This window comes from Elgaria multicarinata, chromosome 18, assembly GCF_023053635.1.
Source record: "Elgaria multicarinata webbii isolate HBS135686 ecotype San Diego chromosome 18, rElgMul1.1.pri, whole genome shotgun sequence".
Lineage (NCBI taxonomy): Eukaryota > Metazoa > Chordata > Lepidosauria > Squamata > Anguidae > Elgaria > Elgaria multicarinata.
In genome coordinates this window covers 21562267-21579580 of record NC_086188.1, presented here as the reverse complement: position 1 = coordinate 21579580, position 17314 = coordinate 21562267, and the positions used below count along the sequence as shown (strand labels likewise).

Genomic DNA, 17314 nt, shown 5'->3' with positions numbered 1-17314 from the left:
CCATCATCCACCCATAGAGGCAGCCACAGGGTGGACCTAGAAGAGCAGGGCTGCTGAGCAGACATGGCTGCTGCCTTCCTTTGGGACTTGGTGAGTAATGGCTGACTGGCATCACCATTGGCTGTTGAGGTGTCTGGTAGGATGACTTTCACATCACACACATGCACACACATGCCTGGTCTTGCTTATTGTGCTGGGATTCTTCCTTGCTGGGATTGCAAGGGACAAAAAGGTTGGCTATGAGTTCAGGTTGAAGTGTTCACTTAGTGGATGGAGTGCAAGAGAGCTGCTGCTTCCAGTGGTACAACTTTGGCTTACAGAAGTAGTTAGTAAATGTGATTATAGCTGCACATCATGAGGGAAAATGGGCGTTCTTCCATCATGCAAATCAGGGTCTGGTGGACAACCATTTCCAGTTTAAAGCAACATCAGTGAGTCCTTCCACTGTTACTTTTTCATCATGGAACTTACTTGCAGCTGCACAACTCATTGATTCTATTGATGTCAAAGGCTATTTTGTCCGATCTTCAAATAGATACAAAGCCAGCTATCCTTTCTGCAATCCAAATTCATTGTATGATAAAATGGAATTATAATGGGTTTGTTAAACCGCTGCCTCTATTTTTGGTTTTGTGGCAGCATTGGAGATCCAACCACTACATGAGAAGTGTTTCCTTTCTTGCTTTACTACTACATAACCTCTAGGTGGCACTGTGGTATAGTGGAATAATGCAATTACACAAGGGAAGAAACATTTGCTTTCACTTTAAGAAATAAATACATTTTCCCTGCTTTAAAGAAATCACAAAAAGTGCTCTTTAGACATAGAAACAAAACTGGAGGGTCATGACGTCATATAAAGAACCCACAAACAACTGTGAATAGATAATAACGAGCGCACAGTAAATGCCTTGTGTTGAAAAGCTCAGTGTATTTCATCCTATATCAGTTTGCTGGTAGATATTTGCTCAGTTTCACCTTCCCATGTAACATGCGAAACCACCTGGCTTCCTTGACCCATTTAAATTTGGGCAAAAGGCAGGATACAAATAAATTAATAATAATAATAATAATAATAATAATAATAATTAATAATAATAATTTGTATTACAAATCAATTACTTGCATTGCTTGGGCACCTCCAGACGACACTGGAACCTTCATTCATGCTTGCTCTCTTTTTTTGGTATAAACGGAGTTTCAAAGTGAGTCTTCATAGAGTTCAAATTGAGCTTTGGGTAGAAGAACTGTTGCCTCTCTCTCTCTCTCTCTTTCTCTCTCTCTCTCTCTCCAGATTCAGTACCAGAGACTTCTTCTAATGATGCTTGTTTTGGGAATTGGTGGGTCACTCCAGCTTGGCTTTCAAGGTTCGATGATCCCCTTCACTTCTCTGGTAAGCATCAACAGGTGCAGCAAAACCCTTTCAGTGGCTGCAGCAACATGAGAGAACTGGTACTCAGCCAAAATGCTCCTTCACGACATCATCCCTGCTGTCGTTGCCTGGAAAGGAGCCGTGCTCAGGCTGCTTCACAACTGCTTTGGCCTTGCGCAGCCTTGCTAAGTCAGTTTGGCTGAATGGATTGGCCTTGACATCCACATGATGCACAGCCAGACATGTAAACCTCCATAGTGTTCTGGGCAGAATTTTTGCTGTCCTTTTCCCTTGTTTGCCTCAGTGCCTCTTTGCCATTTGTTTCTAGTTTTGTTGCCCACTGCATGGCGTATGTCTTGAGAAAAATGCTTCTGGCTAACCACATTTCCTCTTTTCCAGCATGTTAAAACGTTTATCAATGATACCTGGCTGGAACGGTCTGGCCATCCTGTCCACCCCGAAACCCTCACATTGCTGTGGTCCTTGATTGTGTCTATCTTTGGCTTAGGGGGACTCCTGGGCTCTATGGCCAGTGGACATCTGACTGCAAAATATGGAAAGTATGTCAGTTTAAAACAAAATTCTTGATGGAGAGCCAATTTGAGCCACAAGATGATGAAACAGGAATGACATGGGCATGGCTCCATCAGAGTGAGGGTTCAGCCCCAGAGCCTCCTGGGTAATGCTCCTCCTTCCTGGAACTAACCACAGCTGCTAATGGACCAGATCTGATCAGAATTCCCAGGATTGGTAAAAGGGTTGACGAGATTCCAGCAGAGCTACAGTGTTTGTTAGCGCCCTTGTGCCCGTCGCACAAGCATGGGCACAGGGTTGGGGATGGGTGGTGTCCTTTGTGTCTGTATATCAGGGTTGGGGAGCCTCTTTTAGGCCAAGGGCTGATTTCCCTTTCAGAGAAGCTCCCGGGGCCACTTCCAGTGGTGAGCGGGCCCCAAAAAGGGACATGCCAGCCTGTGGTAGCGTAAAGCTCTCACAGCCATAGTGGAGGCATTTTTATCTCTTAGAAGGGGGGAAGCTGCACAAAAGCCAGAAAGCTGAAGTCTCAAATCTAAAACCATACTTTGCACTAAATTATTTTCTCCTGGCAAAACCTGAATATGGCTTTTACAGAGAGTCCAGACGATGTTGTCTTCCGCTCATAACCCTCCTGTGTTTTCCCACCCCTTTTCCTTTACCACCCAAAATCCATTAAGGGAAGAAAGACAGAGAGCCGGACGTGGCCTCTGGAACTGAGGGTCTGGTCCCCTCCCCCCAGTGCACTGTAGGTGTCCTGTGTTGCCACGTGAAGAGCTGCCCTGAGAAGCAGGCACACCGTCTGGCATGGTGGGATGGCCACCTTCTTCTCTCTTGGCAGTGCTGCCAGCCTAGGCAGGGAAGGCAGGACATTGACAAGAAGAGTGTTGAGTAGGGCAGGAGTGGCCTCCTCTCTCTTCTGAATGTGCCCCCACTGAACTCAGGGAATGGTGGGTGGATTTGCACCGACCCTTTCTGGGTCCCTGCTAGATGTGGTCTTTCCCTGTTGGAAACCGCTGAGCTGCCTTGAAATGGAAGCCAAGGTGTCAGGCCCTGAGCTGAAGTCCTTTGGGTGTGTCTGGGTGGGGCCACCAGTCTCATGCCACCCGCGCAATGGGGAGCAGCCGGCCTCCAACGGAGCAGCTGCCCTCCCTGGAGCGGCTGGCTGCACATTCCATGGGCTCCTTTGGAAGGCTGGCAGGGCCCCGCCTGGAGGGGGGGCATTCTTGCCTTTGCCCCCTTTGCTCATTGCCTCACAGCTGCCCCCGCCCTTGTGTCCACAGAAAGAGATGCCTCCTGGGCAACAATGTGCTCATGCTGGCGAGTGCCTTCCTGGTGGGCTTCAGCAAGGTGGCCAAGTCCTTTGAGCTGATTTTGGCGGGACGCTTCCTGTGTGGCATCAGCACAGGTATGCACCTACCTCTCACAAGTGCTTTCTACTCCCTGGCAATGCTCAGTTCACATCCGTCCTAGCAGCTGAGGTGTCCAGGGAAGGGGAAACAGCAGCCTGCTCCAAGTCCTGATACTTCGCTTCAGCCCAGCTGCCTTCATCTCTACCCTGTTTTCCGACGTTCAGCTCTTTAGCCCCCTTCCCACACATTGTGTCAGTTTCTCCAGAAACAGTTTTGAAAAGCAGGAATCCCGAAAGTCCCGCAGTGGGTGCGTGGTGGTACTGCATTGGTTATACGACACAGCAGCCACCTCAAAGTCACCGTGGGGCTTTCCTGCGAAGTTCCGCATTTAAAAAGTCAGGACTAAACCCGACTTTTTAGGCTGGAGCGAGGTGAACACGGCTCTTCTGCTGTCTAACCTTGCTCCAGCATCAATGTGGAGGTGTTCCTGGGCGGAAGGAATTCCTTGATTGCTCAGCATCTACCCGGGCAGGGGTTGAGCTGCATGGCCACCAAAAACCCCTCGCCCTCCTTCTGCATTGGGATTAGCCGCCACCACCTCACAGCAGAGTTTCAGGAGAAGTGGCAGTAACCCGGCGCCATATAGGCACCCACAACAACTGAGAAATGGATATCTGATTATACATTATGCAGTTTGGCTTTGTTTATGCCTAACAGTCCTTTGATTTGCCTTCAATTCAAGGTATGGCTATCCCTCTCCATCCCCAGTACCTTGGGGAAGTTTCCCCTAAGAAGCTCCGTGGATTTGCAGGTTCAACTGCCTCACTCTTTTGGAGCCTGGGCAAAGTCTTAGGTCAGGTTTTGGGACAAAGGTAGAGTGACATTTACATTTTTATTTCATTTTTACATTTGCATTGATGGCTGCAACCCAGAGGACAACAAGGGTGTTTTCCTGGGTGCCATGGGGCTTCATACATTCTCTCCCAGTTGTTGCACTATGTGGTTTTGGGGCCACCCCCTATTTTAGCCAGCTGTTTGCCCTGTGTTGCCTCCTATCTGGCCAGTTTTTTTGGGGGGGGGCATTCTGTGTGTGTAGACTTGTAAGATTTTTGTTGCCACAGACCCAGTTGAGCACCCGCAACCTGTGGTTGGGCTTCACGGGCCAGGGCCCAAAGCCAATGCTGGTTGTTGAATGGCCAAAACATGCCTGCTAGTGTGGATGCTACTGCTGTCTTTGAGATTATACAATGCAACAGCCACCTCAAAGGCATCGTGGGCCTTTCCAGAAAAGCCCCACTTTTTTGAGGGTGGAGCAAGGTGAATAAGGCCCTTCAGCCATCATGGCCAGATGGATGGAGACCTCTGATTGGTCACTGTTGGCCTCGGCAGAGGGCAGGGGTGGGCCCAGGCACCGGAAATCCTGTGCTTTTGCTGCAGCGTTGGGATTAGCTGCTGCCATCCCCAAAGCAGCAAAAACATGGGGCTCATTGCAGCGGCAACTCAATGCCATGTAGGCAGCCCCGAGATCTAGCCCAAGTCTAATTAGCCAATCAGTTGGGCGAAACAACGCTGCATACTGTTTTTCACCTACTTCTAAGGTCCTCCTCCGGGAAGCTCGGAGGACGGCAACAAGGGAGAGGTCCTTTTCTGTGGGGTGTCCCCCCTCCACACACACACAATTATGGAACAATCTCCCTGATGAGGCCTGCCTGGCGCCAACATTGTTATCTTTTCAGCGCCAGGTTAAGACTTTCCTTTTCTCCCAGGCATTCAACAGCATATGCTGAGTTTTAACTGACTGCAAAACGAGCTTTCGCCTGGCTGAGTGTTTAAAAATCATTTTAAATGTTAGCTGTTTTTATGTTTTTGTTTTTAAATTTTGTATATTGATTTTTAATTGTTCAGTCTTTTTAATCTAATCTTTTTATTTTATTTATTTACTGCCCAATAGCCGAAGCTCTTTTTAATCTTTGTAAACTGCCCAGAGAGCTTCAGCTATGGGGGGTATATAAATGTAAGGAATGAATAATCATAAATAATACTTCTTAATATAGATGAGCTTTTGATCTGCCTTATGACCTCCACAGCCGATGCACAAGCTGGTTTGCACTTATGTTCCCACTCAACACTTATGTCAGGAACGGGGCACAATTGCCCCTCTTTTGATCTGACTGCGCTGCTCATCGATGCAACTCTTGCCACGTGGGGGGCCATCTGGCCAATTATTAGCCATGTACATTTGTTATGCCCTTCTTGTTTCTGGGTATGATACACTCCAGGTCAGACATGCATATGCCAATATCATGAATATATCTTAGTGGAGATATTTATATAAGTTGGGACCCAACCTCATGTGGTGCTTGGTTGGGCAAAACATCGTACAGGTACACAAGCATAGAATGTCCCCCAAGAAGGTATAGATAGAAGGCAATGCAGGGCAAACAGATGATTCAAATAGGTGGCTGCCCCAAATCCCTATAATACTGATGGGTTCTGCTGCCTGTTGAGTAAAAACAAAAAGGCAAAACAGAATTAGCATTTACCTGTCCCACATGCACACGAAAGGCTAAAATAAAAAGAAACTAATCTTTCTTTTAGTGAAGAAAGAAAACAGTGTTACTCACATGTATTCTTGCACATAAGATGCAGACACAGTATCATTTCAAAAAGGGAGTGTGTTCAGTCTGTTTGTGTTGTATAACACAAGGCAGGAGAGAGAGCACACATGCCATGTGCTTCCAGCAATGGAGGAAGGCAGAAAGGGCAGGGGAGACAGAAAGCCATGTGGTAGGCCAGCTAGAGAGATTCTAAAGCCCCCAATTCCCATGCATTAACTAGGAAGCTGCCTTATACTGAGTCAGGCCCTTGGTCCCTCTATTGTTGACACTGACTGGCAGCAGCGGCTTTCCAGGGTTTCAGACAGGAATTTTTCCAGCTGACCTGGAGATGCTGTCAGGGATCAGAGCTGCGATCTTCTGCATGCAGAGCAGGTGCGCTACCACTGAGCCACGGCCCCTCCTGTGGCTAACTTCCAAACTGCTCCCTTCCTGTAACTTGCAGATGAGGTTGCAGTATTCCCAACAAATACATCTACTACTCCCCCGCCCTCGTCCCCAGACACCATAATCAGCTCCCACCATCACATGCTAGTCCAATAGGCATCACTCCCTGGTAAGCAGTCCCACATGGCAACAGGATAGCTTCTCACTCTGCCCCTCCTGGCCTCGAGTATCCTGCAAGAGCTCTGAAGGATTGTGTATCTTCTGGTTTGCTTTACCCAGAGAGCTCCTGGGAAGTGCCTCCCTGTGGCCACTCTTGATGGCCTTCAGTGGCTTTGCAGCACTGGTTCAGCTGCTCACTCTCCCATTCTTCCCTGAGTCACCACCACACTTGTTCTTGCACAAAGGAGACGAAGAAGGATGCTTGAAAGGTAATGGATGGTATGGATTCATTCTGACTATTAGAAATATCTATACAACTGAAAAAGATCCCTAAAACATTTTTGGGGTACTCATTTTTGAGTCAGATGGCCTAGATTGAGAGCTTTTCTGCCCGAGGCTGTAAACAGCTGTTAATAAGCTGTGTCTACTTTTGGATTCATCACAGAATTGAGATCTGAGCACTTCATGAGGAGTGTTCCCTTTACTGCTTTTCTAATACATAACCCCTAGATGGCACTGTGATATAGTAGAATAGTGCAAATACACAATTAAATGCTGCATTTTCCATACTCTAACAAAAACTTGCGGCAAGTGCTGGTCAGACACACAGAAACAAAACTGGAAGGTCACAACATCATCTAAAGAACCTGTAAACAATTGTGAGTAGGCAATGACAAGCGCACAATAAGTGGCTCATGTAGAAAACCCCCATGGCCCTTCTATTTTTCTTCCTTTTTTGCCTTCCCTTGTAGCTTGCGTTGCTGCCTTGAGCTATCTAAATTGCTTTGCTAAATGATTCCTTCCATTGAACAAGCACCTCTGCCTTTTCTCTATGCCATAATTATAAACTGGATAAACATAGGTCCTCTCTGCAAGAACCTCCTGCATTGAGCAGGGGGTTGGACTCGATGGCCTTGTAGGCCCCTTCCAACTCTGCTATTCTATGATTCTATGATTCTATGGTCAGCCTCTGGGTGCAATGAGGACCCTGTTGATGTGCAGGAGGTTGGCTGTGGTGTGTGCCTTCCACCTTGGGGTTTCACGGTGGGATTGCTGGAATCCTTGCCTATAAGAGACGGCCACGGCACTCTGGCTTCTCCACAAAGGGGAAACTTGCACAAGGCTCTCTTCTGCCTTCTCTTTCACAGCAATGAAAACACTTTGGGGGGAAGGATCTCACCAAGCAGAGCTCGAAGACCTGCGTAAAGAGCAGGCTGCCATCCAGAGCAGCCGCAGCAAAAGCGTCCTGGAGCTGCTGAAAGAGCCGTCCTTGCGCTGGCAGCTGTACGTGCTGGTCCTCTTGGTGGTGTCCGGGCAGCTGAGTGGCATCCAAGCAGTTGAGTGTCACAGGCTTTTGGCTTCCTTGAAGGCCTCTTTCTCTAGCAGGACTGGAGAAAAGAAGCTGGGGAAAAGACAAGGACTTAAACCAAAGTGTTTCTGCCTTGGAGCTGAGATCCCTAATTTTATCTTTCCAAGCCCAAGTGAGCTATTCCTCTTGCCCAGGCTCTCATTTCAATATATATGATTCTTTTCTTTTTGGTGCAAGATCTTGATTGCTCCACATCACATCCCAAACTCACTTGCATGAAAAATAATTTTCCTTCCTAAGTAAGCCATGTGGCCTGGACAGCTCTGCCTAGGCACTGCCGCCCGCCTCTGCCTCCATCCCCTCAGTGGTGGCCTCTGGACTGATCTCCCTGAGGTGGCTCGTTTGCCTGAGGCCTTCCTCTTCCTTTCAGATTTACTTCTACATGTTTGAAGTGCTGCACACGGCTGGCTTGGACAACAACGAAATCCCCTACTTGTCCCTAGGGGTCAGCCTCAGCGAACTGTTCTCTGCTCTGCTTTGTGTGAGTGGGAAGCTGTACAGGGGCATGGAGCGTGGGGTGATGGGTGCTGTTCTGGGTGGGACCGGGCAGAGTGCCAGAGAGCAGCAGCCACCGCCACCATCTTGGATTGAGGGGCGGTCACTCTGCATGCCATAGTTCCCCTTCCCCTTGAGTGGTGGGGCGGGGGTGGCACCAGGAGAGAGTCTGAGAGCCCCGTGTCATGCTCTACGGCCAGGTTGGGGGAACTGTTTCAGCCTGAGAGCCAAACTGACTCCAGACAAGCGCATCGGGGGCACATCCCAAAGGGGCAGGCTGCCACACTGCTGGCAGGTCGCCCCCAATGCGGTTGCCCAGTCCCATAGATGCTCATGCACAGCCCCCACCTCAGGAAAATGCTCTGGGCGGTTCACAACAATTAAAGCCATAAAATACATGTGAAATCATTAAAAACAAAAAATCTACAGTATAAAACCAAAGTAAAAACCAGAAGCAGTGTGAAGATTTACCAATACAATAGCAGATTTTAAAACAACAACAACTAAAGGACTAAACTGCCTGAGAGAATAAGCAAGTCTTCACCTGGCACCAAAAGGACCATAACACAGGTGCCAGACAAGCTTTTCTGGGGTACATTCCACAACAGGGGTGCCACAACAGAAAAGGCCCTCTCCTTAGTAGCCTCACCTCATTTGAGGGCACACCCCCAGAAGTGTAGCTTAGTGTTTGGCCGGGTGAATATGGAACGAAGTGCACTGGCTTCTGTATCCCCTGACTCTACCCATCATCATACAAGATCCAACATGTGACTAATCCAGTAGGAGCAGATGCCTAGGGGGAGTTTGTAATCTTGGACTGTCCACCTCTCCTGGTATCCTACTCATGCCCCCTTCCCAGCAGGGGTGCCCTTCTGTCAGTTGGGACAGGCATACTGGAAAGCAATAGGCGGGCGGCAGCCCGGCAGCAGTGCTGACCCTGGGAGTGTTAGGCCTGTGAAACATCCTTGCCAGCACCATGATCATTTCCCCACAAAGTGCAAGTTGCAGGGCTTTGCATTGTGGGGAAATCAACATAGTGCCTGTGTTGGCAAGTCCAGATACATGCCCCAGCACTCCTGTCAGTGCCGCAACCCCTAAATGAAAGGGGGACCAGGGGCCTGGTGTCATCCATGGTGGGCCCCTTTGGAGCCCCGTCCCTTGCCCAAGTATGCCATGCATGGGCCTGGGCCTGGGCCTGGTGTCCACAGAGTATTGGTGCTGCAGGTGCACCTGAGAGGTCCTTTCCCACCTTTGTAGAGCCTTCACTGTCATTTCTCTCCACAGAGTTTCCTCATTGAGCGGGCTGGAAGGAGGGTGCTGCTATGGGGAGGTTACGGTCTGATGGCCACTGTGCTGGCTGCCATCACCTTGACCTTCTCCCTGCAGGTAAGAGAACGGCCTGCCAGGATTTTCCTACCAACCCTTCATCGAAGATAGAACCAGTAGTCTCCATTCAAACTGCCAGCTGTAGCTGTCTCACCAGGGCTGCCAAGGCACTCGTTCTGGCCCTAGTCAGAGGAGGAGCCAAGCCAAATCTAGGGCTGAGGACCTAAATTGGGTCCCTGACACTGATGCTAGTTGTGAGGAGTCTGTGCTACCTGAGTCAAGGCCCTCCGACCTGCCAAGTCTGTTTCTCCCCCTCCACTGCACCTCTCACAGGTGAGAGGCCCCAGAGAGAAGGAGAAGGCCTCACCTCAAGACCCTTTAAGTATTCACCCACTTCAGGCGGGGGGGTTGAGATTAGGAAGGGTAGACTGAATGGATGGACTCCATTCACCTCCAGTCACCTTGGGCAAAACAAGAGCATTTTCTTTCTTTTAAAATATATTTTATTTTACTACAATAAGATATCAGAAAGTCCTGGTGTTTCTAAAAGGCATGAATGGGACAAGTGCAGCTACAATGCATTTTTCTTCAAACTAGCCATAGAATCATAGAATCATAGAATAGCAGAGTTGGAAGGGTCCTACAAGGCCATTGAGTCCAACCCCCTGCTCAATGCAGGAATCCACCCTAAAGCATCCCTGACAGATGGTTGTCCAGCTGCTTCTTGAAGGCCTCAAGTGTGGGAGAGCCCACAACCTCACCAGGCAACTGATTCCATTGTCATACTGGTCTAACAGTCAGGAAGTTTTTCCTGATGTCCAGTTGGAATCTGGCTTCCTTTAACTTGAGATTGTTATTCCGTGTCCTGCACTCTGGGAGGATCAAGAAGAGATCCTGGCCCTCCTCTGTGTGACAACTTTTTAAGTATTTGAAGAGTGCTATCATGTCTCCCCTCAATCTTCTCTTCTCCAGGCTAAACATGCCCAGTTCTTTCAGTCTCTCTTCATAGGCCTTTGTTTCCAGACCCCTGATCATCCTGGTTGCCCTCCTCTTAACACGCTCCAGCTTGTCTGCATCCTTCTTGAATTGTGGAGCCCAGAACTGGACGCAATACTCTAGATGAGGCCTAACCAGGGCTGAATAGAGAGGAACCAGTACCTCACGTGATTTGGAAGCTATACTTCTATTAATGCAGCCCAAAATAGAATTTGCCTTTCTTGCAGCCATATCGCACTGTTGGCTCATATTCAGCTTGCGATCTACAACAATTCCAAGATCCTTCTCATTTGTAGTATTGCTGAGCCAAGTATCCCCCATCTTGTAACTGTGCATTTGGTTTCTATTTCCTAAATGTAGAACTTGGCATTTATCCCTATTAAATTTCATTCTGTTGTTTTCAGCCCAGCCTATCAAGATCACTTTGAAGTTTGTTTCTGGCTTCCAGGGTATTAGCTATCCCACCCAATTTTGTGTCATCTGCAAATTTGATAAGTGTTCCCTGAACCTCCTCGTCCAAATCATTAATAAAAATGTTGAAGAGCACTGGGCCCAGAACTTATCCCTTCGGTACCCCACTCATTGCCTCTCCCCAGTTTGAGAAGGTTCCATTGATAAGTACTCTTTGAGTCTGATTCTGTAGCCAACTGTGAATCCACCTAATAGTTGTTCCATCTAGCCCACTTTTAGCTAGTTTGTTAATCAGAATATCATGGGGCTCTTTGTCAAAAGCTTTGCTGAAGTCAAGATATATGACATCCACAGCATTCCCACAGTCCACAAGGGAGGTTACCCGATCAAAAAATGAGATCAAATTTGTCTGACATGATTTGTTCCTGACAAATCCATGTTGGCTTCTAGTGATCACTGCATTGATTTCAAGGTGTTTACAGATTGACTTCTTTATAATCTGCTCCAGAATTTCCCCAGGGATGGATGTCAGACTGACTGGTCTGTAGTTCCCAGGTTCCTCCTTTTTGCCCTTTTTGAAGATAGAGACAACGTTAGCCCTCCTCCAGTCGTCCGGCACCTCACCCGTCTTCCATGATTTTGCAAAGATAATCGACAGCAGTTCTGAGAGTTCTTTTGGTAGCTCCTTCATTACTCTTGGATGCAGTTCATCTGGCCCCGCAGGTTTGAACTCATTCAAGGAAATTAGGTGTTCTTTGACCATTTGTTTATCAATCTCAAATTGCAATCCTGCCCCCTCAACTTCTGCTTCACTTTTTCCAGGGGGGTCATAGACCCGCTTTTGGGAGAAGACTGAGGCAAAGTAGGAATTGAGCACTCAGCCTTTTCTTTGTCATCTGTTATCAATTTGCCATCCTCATTAAGCAGTTGAACCACCATTTCTTTCCTCTGTCTTTTACTACTCACGTATCTGAAGAAAGTATTTTTATTTCTTTTAGCATCCCTCGCTAATCTCAGCTCATTCACAGCTTTAGCCTTCCTGACGTCATTTTGGCACTTCTGCGCCACTTGTCTGTACTCTTCTTTTGTAGCCTGGCCTTCCTTCCACTTCCTATATGTATCCTTTTTTGTTTTCAGGTCATCTCTAAGCTTTTTATGGAGCCACATTGGTTTCCTCTGTTGTCTTCTATCTTTTCTCCTTGTTGGAATTGTTTCTAACTGTGCCTTTAAAAATTCCTTTTTTAAATACTCCCACCCATCTTGCAATCCTTTTCTCATTAGGTTCGTTTGCCACGGGACCTTACTTATCATAGTTCTGAGTTTATCAAAATCAGCTTTCCTAAAATCCAGAGTACGTGTATGGCTACACTCAACTTTTGTCTCCTTCATAATCAAGAATTCAAGTATGATGTGGTCACTTTCCCCCAGAGTTCCCATAACTGCCACTTTATCCACTAAGTCATCCCTGTTGGTCAATATCAAGTCAAGGATTGCTGATCATCTAGTTCCTTCCTACACTTTCTGTAGGAGAAAGTTATCACCCACACATGTCAGGAATTTCTTGGAAAGGACGCTTTTGGCAGTAATGGTCTCCCAACAGATATCAGGGTAATTGAAGTCCCCCATCACTACTACATCACACTTCCTTGAAACACTGGCAATTTGTTTCTCAAAAGTTTCATCCTCGACTTGAAATGACATCTTCAACTTGAAATAACATCTTCAAGTTGGCTGTTTTTTCTTGGAATCAGCCATGAGCATCATCACATGAATTCATGTGTGGGAATGGGTGCATGAAGGGACACATAATGGGAAAGGAGTTAAAAGGGATTGGATAAGGTCCATAGCACCGAAGCCTCCTTTACTGATGCAACAGATATTGGGATTATCATGAATACAGGCTCACTCAGGAACTACAAGCGGTTAGAGAGCTACTTCTAGTTTGGGAATCCAGTCTTTGAAGAACAGCATTTCATGGGCTCTAGCCTGTCCCTAGGCTCAAGCAAAACTCACACAACAATAGGTATCAAATGAACCACTGACATGGGGCTGGTCCCTATGGAAGTTGGCAATTTAGACCATCCAGATTTCTCCCCGTGAAGTGGTGCTGGTGGCCTAGTGGTGCCTCAAGATGCCTTTTATGGTCCTTTCCAGATCATGCTGCATTTACTGTTGGTGACAGTAGAAACCACTCAAATTGTCCAGATCTTTCCCGGGGTCTCCCAAAGTGGACACTGATTTGGTTATGTATCACAGAGACTCCAGCAGGTGGGAACATATGAAGAACATAGATTGAGATACTGTTAGTGTACAGGGTTGTATAAAACAGGTAAATTTGGGATGTACATTTGAGATGTACATACTTTATGCGTAAAGGAGAAAGACGCTGTGCCAGAAAATACCATCCAATGAAAATCCAAGAAAAACTAGCACCTACAACTCCCTCCTCCCTTGTTCATCAAGTTGAGGATAGCTATGCAGTTTCAAAAGAACTTTACTGGAGTTCAAAATTCGAGCCATGCAAAAATTGCTTTGTTAGCTGATGTAAAAAGTGGCTGATAACAATGCAAATAAAGTGAGCAGTCCAGGCTCTTCTAGAACCCTAAGACCTGATCCAGCAGCCACATTCAACTTCCATCGCTAAACACCCAGCCCACAGACTCCACTGCTACTCTCTAGAGCTGCCTTCCCCAAAAGGGCGCCCTTCAGATGTTTTGGACTTCAACTCCAATCATCCCCAATCAGCATGGCTTCAACTCCAATCATCCCCAATCTGTTCTACTCAGAAGTAGGCAATCTTTTCAGCCCTGTGGTCAAATTTGTAATTTGGGGGCAAGGGGCTCCCCTCTCTCCCTTGCCTGGATAAAACAGACTCTACCTCAACTGCACTTTGAAAAAACTAAGCATTTACACAAACATCCCAAATTCCCCATCTCCTAGCAGGTTTTGCCTAGAAGTCATTTTAAAGCTGCTCCTCAACCTTTTTAAACTAACAGCAGGAAAGAGCCCACCTGAAAAACATGAAATGTGTTTTTGTTATAGCCATGGTTCTCCTGGATGCCGTACTGCAGCCTCACCCTGATTTTCTGCTTGGTGATCTTCTTTGGAATGGGCCCAGGTCAGTTATTTATTTATTCGTTGCACTTTTATACTGCCCCATAGCTGAAGCTCTCTGGGCAGTTTACAAAAGTTTAAAACAGTAAATATTAAAATAAATATACAAAGTTTAAATACATAAAAAGCATAAAAACAACAGTATCCTTATAAAAACAGCTATTCTGGGGTCCGTTGAAAACAAACAAACTCAGCATATGTTGTTAAATGCTGTAAATGCCTGGGAGAAGATAAAGGTCTTAACTTGGTGCCGAAAAGATAATAATGTTGGCATCTGGCAAGTCTCATCGGGGAGATCATTCCATAATTGGCGGGGGGGCACCACTGAAAAGGCCCTCTCCCTTGTTGCCATCCTCTGAGCTGGACAACTAAAGTTAGGCTATCCCTGTCCAGATAGGGGCGTAGCTGGGCCACCAACTGAAGTTGGTAGAAGGCACTCTGTGCCACCGAGGTCACCTGAGCCTCAAGGGACAGAGATGGTTCTAGGAGAACCCCCAAGCTAAGGACCTGCTCCTTCAAAGGGAGTGCAACCCCATCCAGAACAGGTTGAAAACCCACTAACCAGTCAGAGGAACCACCCACTAACAGCATCTCAGTCTTGTCTGGATTGAGTTTCAGTTTATTAGCTCTCATCCAGTCCATTGTTGCAGTCAGGCACTGGTTCAGCACATCCAGAGCCTCACCTGATGAAGATGGGAAGAAGTAGAGTTGTGTGTCATCAGTATACTGATGACAATGCACTCCAAAACTCTGGATGACCGCACCCAATGGTTTCATGTACATGTTAAACAGCATGGAGGACAAGACTGACCCCTGAGGAACCCCATACTGGAGAATCCACGGGGCCGAGCAATGCTCCCCAAGCACCACCTTCTGGAGCTGACCGGCCAAGTAGGAGCGGAACCACTGTAACGCACTACCTCCCACCCCCAACTCAGCCGGTCATCCCAGAAGGATGCCATGGTCGATGGTATTGAAAGCCCCTGAGAGAGTTGCTTAACATTTATTTATATTGATGTTTATAGAGGGCTCTTCTGCTCAAGGCCTTCAAAGCAGTGCACAAAATAAAAGAAATGCATCCACAAAACAATAAATTTTCACAACTGTGCTCTTTAATTTGAGAGGAGGACGAACCCTGACCGCAACTGTACCTTCTGGCACGTTCAAAATGCTCCAATGCACGCAGTGTACATGGTTTTGGATTTTGAAAACGTTGTACCTGAATTTCTTTGGCCAAGTACACACACATAGAAAGAAAGCCAGCCATACCCATCTACAACAGCCCTGCATATGCAGAATGAGGCTTAGCTGGCACTGGGCGGGCAAAACTAGTCGACTCCAATCTCTTTAACACAAGAATACGTCATGACCACTTCTAGACACTACCTAAAACCTAGCCTCTTTCATCCCCAATTCTCTCCTCTCCACTCCTAACAAAGTGGCAGTTTGCACCATGTCTTAAATGGCATTGCGCAGGTGGCAGAAGCGTGTCTGTTGAAAGCAAAATGGTGGTTGCTGCACACACAAAATGTGGTGGCAAAGCCTCACACGATTATCTTGAGAACATAAGAGCCATGCTGGATTAAAGCAAGGGTCCATCTAGTCCAGCAGTCAGCTGAAACTGTGACCAACCAGCTGTTGACCAGGAACCCACAAGCAGGATATGAGGTAACATAGAGCCATCAGGACTAGTAGCCATGGATAGCCTTCCTTCCAGGAATTTATCTAACCCTCTTTTAAAGCCATCCAGATTGGTGGCCATCACTACATCTTGTGGTAGCAAATTCCATATTTCTCTGCACTATGTGAAGAAGTCCTTACTTTTATCTGTCCTGAATCTCCCAACTATCAGCTTCATGGGATGAGCCAATTTAGTCTAGAATTGTAAGACATCGTTTCTAGTATGCCCAGTATTCTAGTAGCAGCAGTATTGGCCTCTGTTTTCCTCTACAGCTGGTGCCACAGCATCTGTTAGAATGGAAATCTTTGACCAGTCCTCCAGATCATCGGCCTTTGTGATCAGTTCAGTCCTAAATTGGGTTGGAGTCTTTGTGATAGGGATGGCATTCCCATTTATTGTGGTAAGTGATCCTTTTCCAAAGCCTGCTTCTTCTGCAGGAAGATAGTGGGACATACACTGCCATGCCATAACAATTTGCTGAAACAGGCTTGCAAAATGGTGCAAAGTCTGCAATATCAGACACATCCTATGGCTTGGTGTCTTGGGAACTTAGGTAGTCATGTTGGTAGGATCTTTTTGGGAATCACACAAGAAGCAGCATACCTAATAAACAATTGCTTCATAATTCTATGGGGCTGGGTGTGTGTCTGTTTTTCTCCCCCAGGAAAGCCTTCGTCAGTTCAGCTTCCTTGTCTTCATGGGAGTCCTTTACATGGCAGGATTTCTTACTTACTTCTTCCTGCCAGAAACCAAGGAAAAGTCAATCCTAGAAATCCGAGAAGAGTTTGATAAACTTAATTTTAAGAAAAAGCCTCTCGTCTTAGAAACAAGCCACATTGAGGGCCGTACATTCTGCACCAAGCTATAACTGGACCTATATAGGCTTTATGGCATTGGAAGAGTCAAAAGCATTTCTCGTCCAGCACCCTGTTTTCCACATGGGCCAACCAGATGCCCCCTATGGGAAGCCCATGCACAGGACAAGAGCCCTGTACCCAAGCCTTTGGGTTCAGAGCCGTGTTGCTCCCCTTTCAAACCCAAATTGACCGCATCTTGAGGAAATAAATTCCATTGTTTAACTCTTTGTTGTGTGAAGTACTTCCTTTTGTAGTTTCCTGTATCCTGAATCTCTCACCATTCAGCTTCATTGGATGATCCCAGTTTCTAGTATTTGGAGTATACATGTTGGAGTAAAACTTATCTGTATAGTTTTTCTACAATATGTATCACTTAAATACCTCTGTCATTTCAATCCTTATTTGCTTTATTTCAAAACTAAGAAGTTCCCATAAGAGAGTTTCTCCAGACCCTGCCCTGATCAAGGTTTGCCATTTCTGCACCTTTTCTAGCTCTACAATATCCTTTTTGAGAGGTGGCAACCAGAACAGCAGACAATTCTCCAAATGTGGTTGCACCACAGATTTAATAAAGGCACTATGATTAGGTTCAGACCCCAAATCTGTGATTCGGAAAAATGCATGCTTTGGCTCAGATTGATTTGGATGC

The 17314-nt window shown here is 46.7% G+C and overlaps 1 protein-coding gene across 4 annotated transcripts; it reads left to right on the top strand.

Annotated features, from left to right (window-relative positions):
- Positions 1–16892, top strand: LOC134410571 (solute carrier family 2, facilitated glucose transporter member 11-like). Of its 4 annotated transcripts, XM_063143901.1 has the most exons (12): positions 1–90; positions 1295–1393; positions 1772–1932; positions 3187–3311; positions 3998–4127; positions 6537–6685; positions 7565–7752; positions 8156–8266; positions 9565–9666; positions 14056–14131; positions 16081–16208; positions 16473–16892. In XM_063143901.1, exons 1-12 carry the CDS (start codon positions 64–66, stop codon positions 16674–16676), a joined length of 1500 nt encoding a protein of 499 aa, XP_062999971.1. In that variant the 5' UTR covers positions 1–63; the 3' UTR covers positions 16677–16892. The 4 variants fall into 4 exon arrangements, with proteins under 4 accessions (XP_062999971.1, XP_062999973.1, XP_062999974.1 ...); XM_063143903.1 differs by lacking the exons at positions 16081–16208; positions 16473–16892 and adding an exon at positions 14778–16071; XM_063143902.1 differs by lacking the exon at positions 1–90 and having other exon boundaries at positions 1361–1393; positions 1881–2051.
- The last annotated feature ends 422 nt before the right edge of the window (positions 16893–17314 follow it).